The 22,720-nt window shown below is 45.1% G+C and overlaps 2 protein-coding genes and 1 non-coding gene across 3 annotated transcripts in view; all 3 read right to left on the bottom strand.

The window, feature by feature from the left end:
- Positions 1-13,789, bottom strand: part of LOC144698497 (uncharacterized) — a 757,701-nt gene extending 743,912 nt beyond the window's left edge. Inside the window, exon 1 of the mRNA XM_078570437.1 lies at positions 11,905-13,789. The gene's annotated coding sequence lies outside the window, so the exon portion shown is untranslated. The remainder of the gene's footprint in view (positions 1-11,904) is intronic.
- Positions 1-22,720, bottom strand: part of LOC144697991 (uncharacterized) — a 62,423-nt gene that overhangs the window by 18,096 nt on the left and 21,607 nt on the right. The window contains 2 exon segments of the mRNA XM_078569941.1: positions 12,273-12,295; positions 14,125-15,152. Coding sequence (XP_078426067.1) covers positions 12,273-12,295; positions 14,125-15,152 — 1,051 coding nt within the window.
- trnat-ugu (transfer RNA threonine (anticodon UGU)) lies at positions 20,776-20,848 on the bottom strand. Its single transcript has one exon. It is a non-coding gene; the product is annotated as a tRNA-Thr (tRNA).

The raw sequence follows: 22,720 nt of genomic DNA, 5'->3' as shown, positions 1-22,720 counted from the left end.
AATTACTCTCAGAAACTCCTGCCATTGCTGTTCCACTGTCTTTCCTGCTAGGCTCATCTCCCAGTAAATTCTGGCCAGCTCCTCCCTCATGCCTCTGTAGTTGCCTTTATTCAACTGTAATACCGTTACATCTGATTCCAGCTTTTTCCTCTCAAATTGCAGGGTAAATTCTATCATATTATGGTCACTTCCTCCTAAGGGTTCTTTCACCTTAAGCTCCCTTATCAAATCTGCCTCATTACACATCACTAAATCTAGAATTGCCTGTTCCCTAGTGGGCTCCACCACAAGCTGTTCGAAAAAGCCATCTCGTAGACATTCCACAAATTCCTTTTCTTGGGATCCACTACCAACCTGATTTTCCCAGTCTACCTGCATATTGAAATCCCCAATGATCACTGGAACCTTGCCTTTCTTACACACCTTTTCTATCTCCTGGTGTATCTTGTGCCCCACATCCTGACTACTGTTCGGAGGCCTGTACATAACTCCCATTATGGTTTTTTTACCTTTGGGTTCCTCAACTCTACCCACACAGATTCGACATCATCTGACCCTATGTCATTTCTTGCTATCGATTTAATTTCATTTCTTTCTAACAAAGCAACCCCACCCCCTCTGCCAACCTGCCTGTCTTTTTGATAGGATGTATATCCTTGGATATTTAGCTCCCAGTCCTGATCCCCTTGCAGCCATGTCTCCATAATGCCCACCACATCATACCTGCCAATTTCAATCTGTGCCACAAGCTCATATACCTTATTTTGTATACTGCGTGCATTCAGATACAACACCTTCAGTCCTGTATTTCCCGTCCCCTTTCTCATTGTCGTCCCTTTATCTGATGTGCTTGAAGTTAGATTCCTAGTCCTTTCGAAACACTCTGTCCTATTTTGTGTTCTGGAGACTTTAATAGCTTCTCCTGGGCTCTCCTTTCTTTTCAGTTTTTTCATAATTTTCCATGAAGTTGAATCCACCCCCCCACATGCTAACCTGCTGCTTTGTTTCCCATTAGTCATACTTCTTGGAGTTTTACCCTTCCCACTCCCCACCCCCCCCCACCTCACTTAGGTCTCACGTGGAAGGTTTACCCCTGAATTGTTTCGGGATGGAGGTGGTACAGTAGTAATATCAGTGAGAATTAATCCAGAGGCCCAGGCATAGGGTTTCAGATTCCACCACAAATTGAGATTTTGATTTTTCATTCTTCCATGGGATGCGGGCATCGCTGGCTCTGCCAATATATATCTTGTCCGTCATTAATTTTCCCCTGAGAAGGTGTTGGTGAGCCTCTTCTTGAGTGACTGAAGTCTATGTGGTGCAGGTATACCCACAGTGCTGTTGAGGAGGGGCTGCCAGGATTTTGACCCAGTGACAGTGGAGGAACGGCGATACAATTCCAAGTCAGTCTTGGAGGGGAATTTGCCGGTGGTTGTGTTCCTATCATCCTCTTCCCTTGTCCTTCGAGGTGGTAGAGGTCACGGGTTTGGAAGATGCTGTTGAATGCGCCTTGGTGAATTGGGAATTGAATTAATAAATCTGGAATTGAAAGCTAGTCTCAATAATGGTGAATTGAAGCTTTCTTCGATTGTCCTGAGAACCCACCTGGTTCACTAATATCCTTTCAGGACAGAAATGTGGCGTCCTTACCCAATCATGTGACTCCAGACCCACAGCAATACGATTGACTCTTAGCTGCCCTCTGAAATAGCTGCGCAAGTCATCCCGTTCAAGGTTAATTAGGGATGGAGAACAAATGCTGCCCTTGACAGCGACACCAACATCCCATGAAAGATTTTTTTAAAGATGAGCAATTGCCATTTTGTTTCATTTCATGTCGAACAGAGTGACAGTAACTGCTGTCTCATTATTTAAAACCTCGATCTTTTACCTATTTAACCAGGTAACGTTAAGTGAGAGAAAACTGATTCACAGTGACCAGCATACTGCAGCTGCTGGAAATCCGAACTTAAAACAGAAAATATTGGGAACACTTAGCAATATCTATGGAAGTGAAAACAGAGTGAATGTTTCAGGTCATTGAACTTGAATCCAGTTATACAGTTCTGACGAAAGGTCACAGACCTGAAATATGAACTATGATTCTGTTTCCACGTTCATTAGCAGAAGTGATGAGAATTTCTGAATGTTCTGTTTTAATTTCAGATTTATAGCATCTGCAGTATTTTGATTTTCTATCAGTGTAAAGTGTTGAGAATCTGGAATCCCTTACCAGAATGGCTAGAGATCCATGTCTGACCTGGAAACCCATGGGTAAAATCCCATTGCGAAAAGACAGTTCACCAGCTGAAGGTGGGCAGAAATTCACTCGGTCGTCCCATTTACTGAGACAGTCAAAATTGAGAGAGAATCATTCGGCTATTTCACATGTGAGGAGGGATTTACTCGGTTTCTCCATCTGTTAACAATCCAGCCTTAAAAGTTCAAAGCATTTTATCCACAAATGGTGCATTCTGGCAAGACACAGATTAGATTTTTCATATGGGGGAAAAAAATCACTTGTTCACCCCAGTTTCTGAGATTCCAGTGAGTTCACATCGAACTGTAAGGGTTTGTTCTGCTGTTAATTACACTCAGTACAGAACTGCTCGAGGGTTCGTGCACTTTGGTTGCTGCATCAATTTATTTAATAATTTTATATATTGGTCCTATGCCGCCAATCATAATCGGATCATATAACATAGTTTTCGATTGAACGGTGCTCTTGCTCGGCATTCATAGAGAGGCAGAATGTGTCTTATTCTCAATGCAGGAGCCTCTTGCGCAGGCGCAGTGGCATTTGTGACTCGAGCGTGCGCATTTCGCTTTTAGACTAGCACATGCGCAGTGCGGGTGCTGCGGCTGCGGGGAGGCAGACATCTCGATTCTGTGACCGGAGAAAAACGGCTGGTTGTAGGAGGGTAATGGAGGCGGCGGAGTGGGTGCGGAGGATTCATAAACACCCAGCGGAGGCCTCAAAACCTGAATAAGAAGTTATGAGGCCCGCGTTAGCACGCTTTGGTTGCTGCATCAATTGATTTAATAATTTTCTATCTTGGCCCTATTACTCCACTTTTCGATTGAATAATATTTACGTTCAATGGCGGTGATGTTACCCAGAATTCGCGGCGAGATAGAATGTGCCCTGTTCTCACTCAAAGCGCCGCTTGCGCAGGCGCACCGGGGATAAAGCATGGCGCATGCGCAGCGTGGGTGCTGCAGCTGTAGGGATGTGGTTATATCGACTGTGCAATCGGAGAGAAATTGCCGTGTTTTGGAGGGTAATGGAGGTGGCCAAGTGGGTGGGGAAGGTTCAAGAACACCCAGTGGAAGCCTCAAAAGCGGATTAAGTGCCTATAGAGCTCACGTTAGCACCGAACGGGCCCGTAATAGCTATGGAGCCGCGTCCACAGTTTGGAGGCCCGAAAAGATCCAGCAGGGCGCATGCGCGGTCATCGTGGTCCAGGTAGCAAGAGGAGAGAATGTTGTGGATTTCTATCCTGGACTGACAGGGATGGATTTTGGAAACTCCTTTTCCGGAGGTTAGAAGGGGAGGATTTACACACAGCAAACTCAAACCAAGAGAAGTGTTTGTCTCTTCTCAATTTCTATTCTTGGACTGACTCCGATGATTTTTTTTACAGGATATTAGAAGAACAGGATTTGAAGGCGGGAAACTGAAACCAAACATCAGATCAAAACCTGACAGAGTCACTCGATTCATCAGAACCTAACGTATGTTTCTCTTGTTAGGTCTTACATGGCCCTTTCCTTTCATTTTCTTTTATATTTCTCTCTCTTTAATATGTAAATTCTATTGTCCCATGTGCCTTTGAAACTGTATCTTCCTCATAATATAAAATATTGTCAGCAACCTTTGGGAAAATAAACACACCCCTTAGCGTTGCTTATCTGACTGGTTGTAAACAGAATAAGATCCCTTTGAAATCCAAACAATCCCTTAATGTATCTAAAAATAACAATTCCCTCCACACCTTACATCCATGTTTACTAATTAGCATGCCAAGCACATTTCAACACTTAGCTTCTTCTGATGATTTCAAACTTGCAGTCTACTTGACTTCAAATGTAATTAAATCATACAGACAGAACCAGCTGTACATACACCCATAAACCTACTTTAAAATAAACCAGAATATTATGAAAATTATTATATTTTAGTCACATATTAGCAAGCCAATCTCCTACCCATGCCAATATGTTACCTCCGACACCATGAGCTTTTATTTTCTGCAATACCCTTTGAGGTGGGACCTTATCAAATACCTTCTGGTAGTCTAAATACAGTACATCCATCAGTTCCCATTTATCCACAGCACATTTTATTTCTTCAAACGACTCCAATAAACTAGATAAACATGATTTCCCTTTTACAAAACCATGTTGACTTTGCCTGATTACCTTGAATTTTTCTAAGTGCACTGCTATAACATCTTTAATAATCGCTTCCAACATTGTCCCAATGGCAGATGTTAAGCTAACTGGCCTGAAGTTTCTTGTTTTCTGCCTCTCTCCCTTTTTGGGTAAAGGAGTTACATTTACCACTTTTCAATCTAATGGAACCTAACCCAAACCTACGGAATTTTAGAAAATTAAAACAAATACCATCAACTCTCTCACTAGACACGTCTTTAAAGACCCGAACCTGAATTTCATCAAGACCCTGGGACATGTCAGCCGCAGCTCCAACAATTTGCTTAGTCCCACTACCCTGGTGATTTTCCTGAGCTCCTTCCTACCTTCCAATTCCTGATTTACAGATATTTCTGGGATGTTATAGTATCCACAGTAGTGAAGACCAATGCAAAATCTCTGTTCAATTCATCTGCTATCTCCTTATTTTCCATTATCAGTTCCCCAGGCTCACTTTCTGTACGACAAATGCTCACTTTATTACATTTTCTCATGCTCATTTACATGCTCACATTTTCTTTTATAAATATCAATAGAAACTCTTACCATATGTCTTTATATTTCTAGTTAGCTTTCTCTAGTACTCTAATTGTCCCTCCTTATTCATCTTAGGTCATTTTTGCTGTTTTTATATTCTGTCCAATCATCTGATCTGCCACTCATCTTTCCGTGCATGATTTTTCTGGCTGGGGTGGTGGGGGAATCTAGAACTGGGGGACACCGTCTTAGACTAAGAGAGATGCCTTTTAGGACTGAGATGAGGAGGAATTTTTTCACTGAGAATGATGTGAATCTTTGCAACTCTTTGCCCCGGAGGGCTGTGGAGGCTCAGTCTCTTATTATGTTCAAGACTGAGATTGATGGATTTCTACATATTAAAAACTTCGAGGAATACAGAGTGCAGGAAAATGGTATTAAAGTAGATGATCAGCCATGAGCTCATTGAATTGTGGACTGGGCTCGAAGGGCTGAATGGCCTACTCCTGCTCGCTTATATTATGTTCTTATGAAAAGAGTATTGTTTTAGAAGCAAATATTTCTGTACAGGCTTTTAATTATTGGTGTGTGGGTGTTTGCAGCAAGTCTACTGAGTGTATTGCACATCCCCAGTTACCTTTGCGAAAGTAATGGTGGGCCACCTTCGTCTTGAACCACTGTCCAGTGAAGGTGCTTCCACAAGGCCATGAGGTAAAATCCTGATTTTCACCATTTTCACTCAGCGACGAAGGAACAGTAAGAATATGCCCAAAACAGGATGGTGTGTGGCTAAGATGGAAACTTGGAGATGAGGAATGAGTTTCTATGAATCTGCTACCTTCCTACTTCTATGTGGTGGAAACTTTAGGTTTGGGAGTTCCTGTCAAAATTCTGGTTGTGATGCAGATGAAAAAATCCTTCATCTTCACCCTGTCCCATCTCCCTCCCTCTCTTGTCACGTAGGCACACAGACCAGGTGGTAGGTTCTCCTCCTGTGCACTTAGTTGCAGCATCAATTGACTTCATAATTTAATAATTTCAGTTCTGCCGTAGGGTCATGAAGACTCGAAACGTTAACTGATTTCTTCTCCACCGATGCTGCCAGACCTGCTGAGTTTTTCCAGGTAATTCTGTTTTTGTCATAATTTAATATCTTTAGCTCCAATCATAATCGGATCACACAATATAATTTTGCATTCAACAATAACATAATTCAATGGCGTTGTGATTACCCAGCATTCAGCGAGAGGCAGAATATGCTCCATCCTCACTGTAGGAGATTATCGCGCAGGCGCAGTGTCAGGCTGTGACTCGAGCATGCGCCCTCCGAGCACTACCAAGCGCATGCGCAGTTGCGGTGCTGGGAGGAGCGTGGCGATTGCGTCGGCTCAGGGAGGAGAGCCAAAGAGCGGAGCCAGCGGGTCAGTGATGGGGAATAGGAGCCAGCCAATCGGTGGGCCGGCTTCATAAATATCTACTGCATGCCTCAAATCGCAAATTACAAGTTTCCGGCCAGGCGTTTGCACTAACTTGGCGGTAGCGTCGTTTCTCCCTATATCAGGGCCCAGATTAACGGCCGCCATCTTTTTAGGACGCAAGGTGCAGGAGTGCGCATGTGCGATTGCCATCTTTATTGGACCAATATAAAGCAGTGCGCATGTGCGGTCGCCATCTTCATTGGGGCAATTGCAGCAGTGTGCATGTGCGGTCGCCATCTTTATAGGGGGCAATTACAGCAGTTGTGATCAAAGGTGGAGCAATTAAAATTGAGAATTGTCAGCAATCCGGAATTAGTGAAAGTGAAAATCTCTGGGAGGATTGTGAAACTGAAGGAGATGACAGAGAAAGGGAGGAGCGAGACCATGGAGGGATTTGAAAGAACGAGAAATTTAAAAATTTGTTGCATCTTGAACTTTGAATCTTTGACCTTTGTAGGTCAGTGACCACAGAGGTGATGGGTGGACAAGGCTTGGTGCGAGTAAGCACACGGGCAGCAGAGTTTATGATGACCTGGAGATTGCATGGGGTTGTATGTTAGAGGCCGGCCAGGCTTGCGTTAGGATAGTTAAGTCTCGGGGTACCAAAGGAATGGATGAGAGTTTCAGCAGCAGATGAGCTGAGACTGGGGTGGAGTCGGGCGATGTTACTGAGGTGGAAATAGGCGGTCTTGGTGATTATGTGGATATGTGGTTGGAAACTCATCTTGGGGTGAAATATTTCACCATGTTTGTGAACAGCCTGCTTCAGCGGCAAGCAGTTGTCAGGGAGAGTGATGGAGTCGGTGGCTAGGGAGTGGAGTTTGTAGTGGGGACTGAAGACAGTGGATGTCAGACAAGCCAGGACGGTGTGTGACTTGGAGGGGAACTTGGAGGTGATGATGTTCAGATGCACCTGCTACCCTGGTCCTTCTAGGCCGTGGAGATTTGTAATTTTGGAGATTGTGAATTGTAAAAATGTGAAATCTCTCTCCTGCACCCCTTGCCGCTCCCAACTCTCTCTCCCTCTCCCTCCCTCCTCCTATAGATGCCAGAGTCTTGTGTACAATCAGACTGAGTGGCAGGTTCCCTTCCCTGAAGGACATTAGTGAACCAGTTGGGTTTTTACGACAATCCAGCAGTTTTCATGGTCACTTTTTCCTCGTGCCGGCCCCACAAATTCCCAGATTCATTCAGCTCAATTTCACAACCTGCCTTTGTGTTTTTGTGGGTTCTCTCTCACTCCCTTTTTTCTGTTTTAAATCAATTCCACAGGGTGTTAGAAGGGGAGGATTTGCAGTTGGGAAACTCAAACCAAACATCACATCAGGATCTGACCAAGTCCCCCAAATTAAGCAAGCTGAATATCATCGCATTTTGAACATGGAAGGAAAAAGCACCGTTGACGTTATGGAGAAACCATGGAAACGTCCGGATTGTGGGAAGGGATTCAGTTACCCATCTGCACTGGAAATTCATCAACGCACTCACACTGGGGAGAGACCATTCACCTGCTCCAAGTGTGGGAAGGGATTCACTGATTCATCCACCCTGCAGAAACACCAGCGAGTTCACACTGACGAGAAACCTTTTAAATGTCCAGACTGCGGGAAGCATTTTAAAAGTTCCAGAAATCTGATGTACCATCAACATGTTCACACTGATGAGAAACCGTTCAGGTGCTCTCACTGTGGGACTGGATTCAGACGATCATCTCAACTCACTGTACACCAGCGAATTCACACTGGGGAGAGACCGTTCACTTGCTCCGAGTGTGGGAAGGGATTCACTCAATCATCTGACCTGCTGACACACCAGCGAGTTCACACTGGAGAAAGGCCATTCACCTGCTCAGAGTGTGGGAAGAGATTCATTCAGTTATCCCACCTGCTGACACACCATCAACGTGTTCACACTGATGAGAGACATTTTAAATGCCCAGACTGCGGGAAAGGCTATATAAGTTCCCAGGAACTGATTTCCCATCAACGTGTTCACACTGACGAGAAACCGTTCAGGTGTTCTCACTGTGGGACTGGGTTCAAGCGACCATCTGAACTCACTGTACACCAGCGAGTTCACACTGGGGAGAGACCATTCTCCTGCTCAGAGTGTGGCAAAGGATTCACTCAGTCATCGGCATTGCGGACACACCAGCTGCTTCACACTGGAGAAAGGCCCTTTATCTGTTCTGAATGTGGGAAAGGATTTGCTGATTCATCCAATCTGCTGACACACCAGCAAGTTCACACTGGAGAGAGGCCATTTAAGTGCCCAGACTGCGGGAAGTGCTATAAAAGTACCAGGGGACTGATGCTCCATCAACATGTTCACACTGATGAGAGACCATTCAGGTGCTCTCACTGTGGGACTGGGTTCAGGCGATCATCTCAACTCACTGAACACCAGCGCACTCACACTGGGGAGAGGCTGTTCACTTGCTCCGTATGTGGGAAGGGATTCACTTCCTCATCCAACCTACTTGCACATCAGCGAATTCACAAGAAACTACAGTGATTGGATTTTTCTGTTAATCACATCCAGGACTGAACCATGTTCACTGGGGTCTGTTTCTGCTGATGTTAATAAACTCCAGCCCAGCTGCAGTTGTTTATATTTTGGATAAAAGTCAAATAAATCAGCTTTATGTTAAACACTGTGTGTCAAGTCTTTTTAATATCTCTAACACAGGTTAGTTCCTTTCGAAGGGCTCTCCCTCACCCCTGTCTCCTCCATCCTCACCACCAGAAACAAGCGTGAGGAGCTCATGGAGCTTCTTTGTCACTAAGATTGAGACAATCCGATCAGCTGCCTCTGCTGCTTCCCTCCCTTCCACTAACCCAGCGGAACAAACTGTCTCTAAAATCCCCCCTTGTCTGAGCCCTGAACCCACATCTTTCTCCAGATTCTCTCCCATCTCCCCTCATGTCCTCTCAGTGCTCATCTTGTCCATGAGACTCGCCTTCTGCTCCAGTGACCCAATTCCCACTGAACTGCTGTCCATCCAACTTCTCCATGTTAGCTTATAATGTTAATGGTTCTCTCTCCCTTCCAGTACTGTCCTTTCACTGTTTATCCAGTCCTCACCCATCCTAAAAAAGATCTATCCTTGGCCCATCCTATTTCTCATCTCCATGCTGCCACTCGGTGACATCATCCAAAAGCACGGTGTTAGTTTTCACACGTACACTGACAACGCCCAGCTCTACCTCACCACCATCCCTCTCCATTCCTCCACTGTCCCTAAATTATCAAACTGCTTATCCCACACCCAGTACTGGATGAGCTGAAATTTCCCCCAGTTAAAAATCAGGAAGATCAAAGCCATCATTTTCAGTCCCCACTAGAAATTCTGCCCCGTAACTACCCAGTCCATCCCTATGAGGTAACAGATACATTGTCCTGTGTTTGTCAAGCCAGGAATCTTTTTTCCAATGCAAGAGAGAGAGGGAGAGAGCCATTCCTATAATACTCAATACATTTCTGAAGATTTTGTTAGGTTATCAGACAGTGATTTCCTACAGATCTCCCCCCCTTATTGACTTCTCACAACAGATTTCTGACTAACCTCACTATTTCTAAGCTCCGAGCTTGTTTTCCTAATTTCTTGATGACAAACCGTAGATAACGTATTAAAGTTACTAGAATGATCAGAATCAGCAACACAAGCCCTTGAGCTGCCACTAAGAGTAAATGTCAAAACCTTTCCACTAAAATGTGATAACTATCGACTTAGATTCATTCTCACCACCTGCCGATCATCCCACACAATTCTAAATTATTGACATGGTGTAAATACATCAGGTTCAAACAAAAGTTCATGCACGGACTTTAAAGATTCTCCAGCTCTCTGTTCACCTGCATCCACCTCGTGGATATTTTTTAAATCCAGATTCTATTTCCCCTCTTCAAATTAATTTTGTTCACTTTGAAATGTTCAGTGTGTTTAATTCTATCCTAAATGTTTGAAAGACAGTTTCTCCATGGAGTATGTGTCAATGTCTTGATCATTTAAAACGTTGTCTCATTCTACCGGCCACAATAATCACTCATGTTCTAGTTTCTTTAAAATTTATTCATGGGATGTGGCCTTCGCTGGCTGGGCCAGCATTTATTGCCCATCCCTAGTTGCCCTTGAGAAGGTGATGGTGAACTGCCTTTTTGAACCACTGCAGTCCATGTGGTGTAGGTACACCCACAGTGCTGTTAGGAAGGGAGTTCCAGGATTTTGACCCAGCAACAGTGAAGGAACAGTGATATATTTCCAAGTCAGAATGGTGAGTGACTTGGAGGGGAACTTCCAGATGGAGATGTTCCCATCTATCTGCTGCCCTTCTAGATGGTAGTGGTGGGTTTGGAAGGTGCTGCCGAAGGAACCTTGGTGAATTCCTGCAATGCATCTTGTAGATGGTACACACTGCTGCTGCTGTGTGTTGGCGATGGAGGGAGTGAATGTTTGTGGATGGGGTGCCAATCAAGTGGGCTGCTTTGTCCTGGATGGTGTCAAGCCTTTTGAGTGTTGTGGGAGCTGCAGTCATCCAGGCAATTGGGGAGTATTCCATCACACTCCTGACTTGTGCCTTGTAGATGGTGAACAGACTTTGTGGAGTCAGGAGCTGAGTTACACATTGCAGGATTCCTAGCCTCTGACCTGATCTTGTAGCCACAGTATTTATATGGCTAGGCCAGTTCAGTTTCTGGACCCCCCCAGGATGTTGATCGTGGGGTTTCAGTGATGGTAATGCCATTGAACATCAAGAGGTGATAGTTGGATTTTCTTGCTGGAGATGGTCATTGTCTGGCACTTGTGTGAGGTGAATGTTACTTGCCAGTTGTAAGCCCAAGCCTGGATATTGTCCAGGTCTTGCTGCATTTGGACATGGACTGCTTCAGTATTTGAGGAGTCGTGAATGGTGCTGAACATTGTGCAATCATCAGAGAACATCCCCACTTCTGACTTTATGATGGAAGGAAGGTCATTGATGTTTTCCAGTAGCTGAGTATGTCTGAGGCCTGTTCTTCAGTGCAGGGTCACCATGGGTTTCCACATGTTCAATGCAGCACACATAACATATCACATCTGCACGCTCACATCAGCGTCCGAATAGCATCCCCTCTTGTCATCTGATACAGTCTGCTCTTCAACTTTCATGTGATCTTATCAAAAGATCAAGGTGGTGTCTATCTCAAGATCTTTGCTCACCTTCCCTGCATAGTTCCAATGCCTTCAGGTAGTGGCCAGACTTATCAGGTTCAGTTAAAAGCAAAATACTGTGGACGCTGGAAATCTGAAACAAAAACAGAAAATGCTGGAAAAACTCGCCTCGTCCCCACATTCCCTAGAATGTACCTATGTATCAGATTTAACTATTCCATTGAGCTATACCCAGAATGAGTTATTCCTATTCCCAATTGGTGCTGTGATTCTCTCTTTTATTCTAAATGCATCATTCCATTAATTACCATTCGATCTCATTCAGGAGTGCTGGGGAAACTTTACTGTCCCATTTAATATCACATAATATGGTGTTTGTAGATCAGAGACATAAGTACAGAGACTTGCTATCAGACTGTAGATCACTCCCATATCTCCTGTTCTCAGGCACTTTGTCCTGAATGATAACAAATGGGATGAAGCCAAATCTTTAAAAAGCAAAGCCTTTTGTTTAAATTGTCACCGTGCTGTAGTGGAAGGGGTTAACTTCTCAGCTTGTTAGCAAAGGGACTGAAGAAACATTCTCAAATGTGCACACTTGTGTCAACTTTATGTAACTTCATTTTCAGATCAAGGATGAACCAAACCCTATTTCAATTTCTGTTTTTCCAATTCTTTTGGTATTTTTCACAGCTTTTCACAAATGTTTTTTTTCTTCTTTCTTCAGGTACCTTTCCAAATGACGGTAATAAAACTGAAGAAAAATAAAACTGAAAAAGTTCACTTTCACAGGCAAAAGGAGCTTCAACCTTCTGAGACTGAAAAGAGTTAAAGAGGGTGGAGCTTCCCACAGCTTGTGAGCTCCAGATCATAACATCAAGGCTGAAGCTTATCTTTAGGGAATCCAACTTTTCGATGCCTTTTACAATTGTACAAGTTCATTGTGATTCATACCTAAAGGTTTACTTTCACTCAGTCATTATAACCTTTCACTTTTCTCAGCACAGAAGCTGGCAACATTTTAGATTCAATCCCAATTGTAAACTTCTCTTGTAGCTGGCGTATGGAGAAGATCATGTCCACTTTAGATCTGCCAGCACAGAAACCGCACTGTGCTTCTGGATACACTCGCTCTGCAAGTAGATGGTGTCTTTTAAGCCTGACCCTAGTGAAGGTCGTCCCTGTGATGCTAAGGAGTGAGATGTCCCTGTAGTTGTTGCAATCTCCTCTGTCACCTTTCTTTTTGTATATTGTGATCATTCTTCAATCACACGTGTCCTGTGGAATGGATCCTACCTCCCAACAGAGAAGGAGGAGCTCATGAAGCTGTGACAGTAGATGGGACTTTCCGGGCTTGAGCAGTTCAGCTGGAATTCCATCCCTGCCGGGTGTCTTTCCGCTTGCTAAACAATCAATGGCCTTTTCGAGCTCACGTGATGAGGGCTCCTCATCCAACTCAACCATGACAGGAAGCTGCAGGAGAGAGTCAAACGGAGACTGGGAGATGTCTGTCTCATGGGAGCACAGCTCACAATAAAGTTCACCCCAGCGGGACATCTGTTTACATCTGTCAGTGAGAACTTCACCATCTGCTGATCTCAGGGGGTAACTTTGGTGATGGTCGGACCAAGCGCCCTCCTGATCCCATCATACACAGCACGTAGATTTCCATTGTCACAGGCAGTTTGGTTTCTTGACGTGGGCTGATCCAGTGTTTATTTGCACAGTATCTCCCTGTCTTTTACACAACTGTCTCAGCTACTTTCAAGTTACAGTGTTCTAGCTGTTGAATTTATGTTGTAATCAGGTAGGCTTTGCTTTTTGCTTCAATGACAGATTCATCTCTGCTGAGTAGGTCTCAAACCAGTCTTTGTTGTGGGTTCCACCTTTCCCAAATGTTGCTGCTGCTGTGTCAGAAATGATTGAACTCAGCGACTTCCAAGATTCAGCAATATCAACATTGACTGATGAAGCTTTTACTGATGAGCCTATAAAATACTTCACTATTTTGTTTATCTTCCTTGATAATTTAATAACATAATGGAGGTGTCACTGTGAGTAATGTACAAGTCAGTAAGAATTGTCAGCAAGGATTAATCAGCACTTTCTAATTGGAGATGTTAATCAGTGGAACCTCTCAGACACTGAATTGTAGAGTTCGTACCAAAGATAAATTTAGGATAAAGTAAAAGTTAATAATTTTATTATAAATGCGTTCCTGTCATGGGTTCTTGAATTAAGTGTAAGATCACAGATGGTGCTTTTAAGAAATACACTACAGTCCAGAAAATCAGTGACAGAAACAGAATATTAAACTCCAGCCAGTTATACGGCGGTCAACATCAGCAGGAACAAACCTAATTATTGTCCGACTATCAATCCTGGACGTGATTAACAGAAGCACTAATCACAGAATCCAACTCCACAGTCATTTATGAATTCACTGATGAGTCCGCAGGTTGGAGGATCCTGTGAATCCCTTTCCACACACGGAGCAGGTGAATGGTCTCTCCTCAATGTGAATTCGCTGGTGTACAGTCAGCTCAGATGTCTGTCTGAAACTCTTTCCACAGCTATTTCAGCTGAATGGGCTCTTCTCAGTGTGAATTCGCTGGTGTGACTGAAGGCTGGATAACCGAGCAAATCCCTTCCCACACGCGGAGCAGGTGAATGGTCTCTCCCCAGTGTGAATTCGCTGGTGTTTCACCAGATCAAATGACTGAGCAAATTTTTTCCCACACACGGAGAAGGTGAACGGCCTCTCCCCAGTGTGAGTGCGCTGGTGTACAGTGAGGGCAGAAGAATGTCTGAACCTCTTTCCACAGGAAGTGCAGCTGAATGGCTTCTCCTCAGTGTGAATTCACTGGTGTTCAATGAGGACAGATGACTGTATGAAACTCTTTCCACAGGTACTGCACCTGAATGGACTCTCCTCAGTGTGAATTCGCTGGTGTAACTGGGGGCTGAATAATCGAGCAAATCCCTTCCCACAAACGGAGCAGGTGAACGGTATCTCCCCAGTGTGAAGCCGCTGGTGTCTAACCAGGTCAAATGACTGAGTGAATCCCTTCCCACACACAGAGCAGGTGAACAGTCTCTCCCCAGTGTGAGTACGTTGGTGTACAGCGAGTGTGGATGAATGCCCGAAACTCTTTCCACAAGAGGTGCAGCTGAAAGGCTTCTCCTCAGTATGAATTTGCTGGTGTGACCAAAGACTGGATGACCGAGTGAAACCCTCCCCACACACAGAGCAGGTGAATGGCTTTTCCCCAGTGTGAATTCGCTGGTGATTCAGCAGGCTGGCTGACTGAGTGAATCCCTTCCCACACATGGAGCAGGTGAACGGTCGCTCCCCAATGTGAACTCGCTGGTGTGTCGTGAGGGTGGATGAATACCTGAACCTCTTCCCACAGTAAGTGCAGCTGAAGGGCCTCTCCTCAGTGTGAATTCTCTGGTGTAACATCAGGGAGGTTTTCTGAGTGAATCCCTTCCCACACTTGGAGCAGGTGAACGGCCTCTCCCCAGTGTGACTGCGTCTATGGTATTCCAGCCGGGATGGATAAATGAATCCTTTGCCACAGTCCTCACATTTCCAAGGTTTTTCCATGGTGCCAATGTCTTTATGTTTCTACAGTTGAGCCGATCAATTGGAACCTTGTCCATACACAGAACAGGTGACAGTTTCTCTCTGCTGTGAATGGTGTGATGTTTGTCCAGGCTGTGTAACTGGTTAAAGCGCCTTCCACAGTCAGCGTGCTGGAACACTCTCACTCGGGGGTATGAGTCTCGATGCTTGTCCAGTCACATTTATGTTTCAATTATTTTCTTGGAGACAAAATGGACGAACATTTTCCCTTCCACCTACAAAGGTCGATGGTATTCAGGTTCTGGATAACCAATTGACTCAGCCAAGATGTTTAGTTTCAGTGCACATCTCCAAAACCTTCCTTTCTAAGTCCTGTAAAGAGAGGTTACAAAAGTAATCACTGTAAGTACAGCATAGGAATTCAGAGCAAACAGTTCTTGTTTTTACTTTCTCATTTCCCAAAGCTGCGAACCCTTGGCCCAAACACACTCCCATTTTCTGTGCTAAATTCCAAACCCATCATACCATCTCCCCCATATATTTCCTCCACTCCGAGTTTTCTCCCTCCATCTGCTCTGGTTCAGTTCAGTTCTCAAACCCCTGTGTGCAGAGTGAGAATAAAATCAATGAATGAATCACTTTTCTCCTGGTCACTGGGACCTTGAAGCCCCGCCTACTCTCATTTCACCAGGATAGCCGGGCATGCGCAAAGCTCGCTGCTGAAGCAAGATGGCGGCTGTTAACCTGGGCCTGTTCATGGTGAAAAGCCCCAGAGCTGCAGGTTCTTATTGGCAGTTTCCTGCCTCCAGCGGGTGTTTCTGAATCCTCCCCAACCACATCCTAGGGCTTCTGCACTGCTCTTACTCCAGCTCATAATGACTGGGGAGTGATTGGTGGCATCTCTGGCTCCAGCTCCGGCCTCCCCAGCTGCACTGGAGAGGTGCAAAGGAGATTCACCAGGATGTAGCCTGGGCTGGAGAGTTTCAGCTATGAAGAGAGACTGGATACGCTAGGGTTGTTTTACTTAGAGCAGAGAAGCCTGAAGGGGGAACTGATAGCGGTATACAAAATTATGATGGGCATAAATAGGGTGGAAGTGAAGAAGCATTTCCCCTTAGCAGGGGTGTCATTAACCAGGGGTCATCGATTTAAGGTAAGGGGCAGGAGGTGTAGAGGCCATTTGAGGATTTTTTTTCACCAAGAGGGTGGTTGGAGTCTGGAACTCACTGCCTGAGGGGGTGGTAGAGGCAACAACATTTGAGAAGATTTAGATGAACACCTGAAACGCCACAGCTTACAGGGTTAGGGGCCAAGTGCTGGAAAATGGGATTAGAATAGACAGGTGCTCGATGGCCGGCACAGACAGGATGGGCCGAAGGGCCTGTTTCTGTGACTCTGACCAATAGGAAGGGGGCGGGGCTGGAGGACCGAGCGGCAGCGGCTGGTCCTCCAGCCAATCGGAATGAATGAGGGGCGGGGCTGAGCCATCTGTGGCAGCGCATGCGCTCCGCCGCACACTGACCCCTATAAAGATGGCGGCCGTTGACCCCCGGGCCTGTCAGCGGGAATACCCCGAGCAGCTGCCGCCGGTTCAAACCCGGACCCAGGATCGTCTTACTGGGGGTTCGGGGTCTACACGGGGTGTTTGTGAACCCTCCTGTCTAACCCAGCCGCCGGCTCCATCCCTCCCCGCTCACCCGGTAAACAGCCGCCGCCCCGGATTTTGTTATTGGGGTTTGGCGGCTCCACTGGGTGTTTGTGAGGTCTCCCCACCCACTCCGCCGCCTCCAACCCTCTTACAATCGGCCGTTTCTCTCGGGTTGCGGAGTCGAGATAACCGCCTCCCCGCAGGTGCAACATCCAGGCTGCGTATGCGCCAGCCTGAACCTTGTACTGCGCATGCTCCGTTCACAACCCACCACTGCGCCTGCGCGGGAGCCCCTGTGGTTAAGATGGGGCACATTCTAACAAGCAGCGAATGCTGGGTAAGAGCCGAGGCATGGAAAAGGCAACACGTTAAAGACAGAATTATGTTTTCTACTCCGTTTACAATTGGAGCCGTGGAGATAATGTACAGAATTATTAAATAATTTGTTCCAACAACCAAAGTGCATGAAACCTCCACTTCTGTTCTGTTCTGGGAGTAATCAACAGCAGAACAAACCCCAACAGTTGGATGTGAACACTTTGGAGTCTCAGCAGCTGGAATGAACAAGTGATTTTAAAAGATAATTGTATACATTGGTCCACTGGCTTCATTGTCTTCGAATCACAAAACATAATTTTCAATTCAGCCACGTGGCCTTTCAATGGCGGTAATCCTACCCAGCCTTCGCTGCGGGGTTGAATGTGCCCTGTCCTCGCTGCAGGATTTCCCCGCGCAGGCGCAGTACCGGACTCTGCCAGGAGCATGCGCATTGCGGGCTCTAACTTGAGCTGAGCAATAGGAGTGAATGGAGTCGGTGGGTGGGCAGGAATGAAGGAGCCGAGTGAGTGGGGAGGAATGGAGGCGGCTGATTGCTAGGGGACGATTGGAGGGGCCGAAGAGGTGGGGAAAAATGGCGGCGGCTGAGTGTATGCGGCTTCACAAATACCCAGTGGAATCCTCAAACTCTCAATAAGAAACTCCCGGTCCCGGGGTTGTACCAAGCGGTGAGGCGGCTGTTTATTGCTGAGAAACTGCCCGGTGAGCGGGGAGGGGTGGAGCCGGCGGCTGGGTTAGATAGAGTGTGGGGGAGGCAGATTCAGTCGTGGATTTCAAAAGAAAATTGGACCAATACCTGCAGCATGTCCAGGGAAAGGGCAGGAGAGTGGGACCAGGTGAGTTAGTTCCAGAAGAGTAAGAGGTCCCCCATTTCAAACAAAGATGAAGAGGTTTTTTTGGTTTTCTCAGAGGGTCGTTAGTGTGAGGAATGTTCCCCAGAAGGCAATGGAGGCTGTGTTATTGAATTTATTCAAGGCAGAATTAGACAGATGTTTGATAGACAAGTGAGTCAAGGGTTATGGGGGGCAGCGGGGGTTGGGGGGGTGGTGTTAATGGACAGACAGGAAAGTGGAGTTGAGACCACAACCAGATCAGCCATGATCTTATTGAATGGCAGAGCAGGGTCAAGGAGCTGATGGCTGACGATCCTCTGACCAGGGCTGAATGGCCTCCATCTGTGGCGTTACCCTGGCTCTGATTTTATGGTACTGTGAGGGGCTTGAGCGATCAAATGGTCTATTCCTGTTCCTATTTGTTATGATCTAATTCAGTACCGTTACCACTCAAGGCAATGGTTACTATCATATTGCCAGCAGTAGCATGTGCAACTGGTCCAAGGCTGGACTTAGGCTACAGTCTCTATCGAGTCATGGATTTGAATCTCATCACTGCCAAAGTTTCTGTTGGTTCGTCCTTTCAGACGTTTCATCAAATCCCTTAGGATAAGCTCGGGGCATTGACATATGAAGTGGTTTGTCTTGGTAGGGAGAACAAGGGAGGCTGTAGGAATTGCAAGGTGAGTGGGAATAGGTGGGGCTGAATGCTCTCAGTTTCTTCTGTAACATTTCCATGATTTTACATGAACAACATTTATACCAGTGTGAGATCTCAAGTCATGGCTGAGTGATTAAGGCGATGGATTGGAACTCCACTGGGATCTGCGCACACAGGTTTGCATCCTGCCGATTGCGCTGCTCAGTGTTCCTTCCTTTTGGAACCTCCAGGATTAATTCATGGCTAAATGAAGTCAGAACCTTCCAAACACTTCCGTCTGTTTTTCCTGCTTCACTTCTGTGTTCCTTCTTTCCTGTTTATCCATAAGCATTCACTGAATCTGCAGTCAATATTGGAACAAAGCTGAGCTAATTAGTGGCATCCTTGTTTTCTGAGAGTTTGCCTCTCCTTAGAGACAAACCCTTGCCCGCTGTCACTCTCGGTGTATATGTCTGTGTGTGTCAATGTGGTTCAGTTACTGAGGAGTGAGCGCATTTTTACCATTGCAAACTTTATTCAATTTCATTATATATCTTCATGGTAAATGGTACAGAGAATAACAACAGGTGTAAAAGTTGAAGGAGGAGATTGAACCTTTCTGTGTTTATTTAAGTGGAGACTGCTTATTGATTCAGTGCCCATACGTTTCACAGCAGAGGAAGATTGAAATGTTCACTGAGCAACTTTTAAACAGACAGTGGATTCAGTCGGTGTGATGGTGGGTTCCGGTTTGGTAAATGCAATCAGAGAATCAATTTCTATTCATAGCTTTTTGCCCAATCTTTCTAATAGGTTGGATGTTATGTACATTTGTGTTCCATTTTCTCGATTTATTTTAAATGAATATTCATAAATCTATTTGTGTGGGAACTTACTGAATAACAGCAGAACTGGCAAAGTTTGGACAATATTTCCTTGTAGCCAAAGGACACAAAGCAGAACTATGCCGATAATATAAGTAGAAGCGGGGAGAGAGGGAATCTACTTGACCCTAGGTGGTCTTAAACCATTGAACCTTCAGTTGGAAGCTAATTTCGTTCAAAAAGTATGCTGCAGAAACACCCGCATGGTTCAGATTCTGGGCTTTCACCGCCTGGGTTCAATTCCTTGTCTCGATGTTGTGCAAAGTGTCGTAACTAGTACCCAATTTATGGTTTGAAAAACAATCATATTAAACTCGAAACCTTAACCCTGTTTCTCCCTTCATATTTGCTGTCAGACCTACTGAGAACTTCCAGCACTTTCTGTTTTTATTATAACATGAATTATTGTCTTTATCATACACATGAACACAAGAAATAGGAGCAGGAGTAGATCAAACGGCCCATCGAGCTTGTTCTATCATTCAATTCAATCATGGCTGATCTTGGGCTTCAACTCCATTATCCTGCCCATTCCCCATATCCCTTAATTCCCCGAGAGACCAAAAGCCTGTCCATCCCAGCCTTAAATGTATTTAATGATGGAACATCCACAACCCTCTCCGTAGAGAATTCAAAGATTCACAACCCTTTGGGTGAAGTAATTTCTCCTCATCTCAGCCCTAAATTATTGGCCCTTTATCCTGAGACAGTGCCCCAGTGTTTTATATTCCCCGACCAGTGGATACAATCTCTGTGTCCACCCTATCAAGCCCCCTCAGAATTTTACAGGTTTCAATTAGATTGTCTTTCATTCTTCTAAACTCCAGAGAATAAAAGCCCAATTTATTCAGCCTCTCATCATAGGACAGCCACCTCGTTCCAGAGACCAATTTAGTGAACCTTCCCTGCACCTTCTCCACTGCCAGTACTTCCTTTTATAAATGTGGAGATGAAAACAGCACACGGGATTCTAGATGCAGCCTCACCAAAACCCTGTTAGAAGACTTCTTTATTCTTGCTCTCCAATCCCCTTGAAATAAAGGCCAACATGCCATTGACCTTCCTAATTTCTTGCTGCCCCTGCATGCTAACTTTCCACGTTCCTTGTACGAGCACAACCAGGTCTCTCTGAACTTATAAATTTCTCACCTTTCAAAAGCATTCCGTTGTTCTAATTTTTACAATCAAATGAACATATTCGCAGCTGCCGACATTATATTCCATCTGCCATCTTGTTGCCCATTCACATGACTTTCCAATATCTTTTTAAGGTGACCTTGTTACCAAAATTCATAAATTTAAATTGTAGGCCCCAGTGAGAATTGAACTCACGACCCCTGGTTTACAAGACCAGTACTCTAACCACTGAGCTATGGAGCCAGCTGTCACTTCACTGTCACAGCAAGTCTCCTAGTGGAACGAGGGACAGGACAGTATTCTTTCTTTGCTGTAACTGTCTATAATTTTATGTTTCCCAGGACCATTTCCCAGTCTTTCCGACATTTTATTGCACGCTTGGGAGAATGTACTTTCTTGCATTCCCGCTTTTGAAGTCAAGACACTGAGCAATTTCAAAATTTTTCATTAATTCCAGCACAGGGTTTGGAACCAGACCAGTTGACCGACACTTTATTGGTGCCAATCCTTCACTGCAGCTCATCCCTTAAAAACAGCGGCTGTCATTGCCCGAAGATGTCATTTATGATAAAATTCTGTGAGAGAAACTTATCTCTGGTGAAAGTGTCTGAAAAAGAGCAAATGGGGCGGAGATAAAGCACGTTGCAAGAGTTATAGACAGCTTTCCTCGTGATTTACAGGTAAGGATTGTGCCCTTTCACCGCCGTGACCCGGACTCGATTCCCAGCCAGGCAATGAAGGTTTATTGATCTGGTACAAACCGTTAAAACAAGCCTCATTTACTTATTGATTGAAAACCGAAACGCACAACAGCTCCGCCCGAATCAGTGGAGTGAGAGTTGAAGTTTCACATCAGAGCTGCAAATGAACATCGCTCTCAAAACTCGTCCGCGACTAACAGCAATTCCTTAGGGAAAACACTTTCATATCAAATCCAAGATGACTATAAAGTGAGTGGTTCGGCCCGTCGTGCCTGTGTTGGCCTCAAGAAGAGCAACTAAACCAATTCCACACACCCCCCTTTCCCCCACACCAATTTCTATTCACATTGGCAATGTTCTTCCAGATATTTTATGAATAAAGTATTTTTTTTTAAAATTCTATTTACATTGTCTCTCCTCATTCGCCCTGTCAAAATAAAGGACCGCAACCCGCCTCAACCCCCACCCCCCGTATTAAACTGGAGTTGTCTCTTGCTCACCCAAAGGAAATTCCTAATGTCCCCGAAAGTGGGAAGCAACTGAAAATTTGGGAGCTGTTGGCTTCGGACTCATTCCTCTAGAGACTGGAACCTGAAACCAGCTCTCCAGTTTGTAGAGCAAATGGCATTCGATTGTAGTCAGCAGCTCAGAAATAACGATGACCTGCTTGATCAAAATAAAGTTCTTTTGTAATTCGATATGAAATCAGTTGCATTACTAAATAATGATTGTATCGAAAACTGTACGAGGAATCCTAGTCCAACTCTTCATGTCATTGGGTCAGGGAAACTTTGTTAACTAAGGCAAACTGTGCATGGATTCTGCAGAAACTCCTTCTTCAAGCGAGAAATGGACAATAATTGAAAGGGGGAAAACTCAGGTTTAAGTAAAGAGAGAAGGAATTTGAGACGAATTGGTTAGGTCTTTAAAAAAAGCTGGCACAGATACGATGGGGTGAAGGGCTTCACGTTGTAGTAAAAATAGGAAATGCTGGAAAAACTCAACAGGTCTGACAACACCTGTGAAGAGAGAAGCAGAGTTAATGCTTCGATTCGGCCTGAATCTGAAGAAGAGACATACGGACTCGGAACGTTAACTCAGCTTCCCTCTCCACAGATGTTGCCAGACCTGCTAAGTTTTTCCAGCATTTTATGTTTTAAGTTCAGATCTCCAGCATCTACAATATTTTGCTTCCATCTTAGGCTCCCTTACTGCGCTGTGCCATTTGTTGATGACATTGTTGATCAGTCTGTCTCCAGCATTCCTAATGAGAACAGCCGAATTCCATTTCTTCAAAACAAAGACCCAAAGTGCTGCTGCATGACGTCACCGCTTAACATTCCAGACTGCTCCATTGGGATCTTTACAGCGCAGGGTTTGTGCAGGGCAGTGGGGGTCATGATCATTTCACATG

This window comes from Cetorhinus maximus, chromosome 23 (genome assembly GCF_964194155.1).
Source record: "Cetorhinus maximus chromosome 23, sCetMax3.hap1.1, whole genome shotgun sequence".
Classification (NCBI taxonomy): domain Eukaryota; kingdom Metazoa; phylum Chordata; class Chondrichthyes; order Lamniformes; family Cetorhinidae; genus Cetorhinus; species Cetorhinus maximus.
The sequence above is the reverse complement of the archived record's forward strand: the minus strand, read 5'-3'. Positions and strand labels throughout refer to the sequence as shown.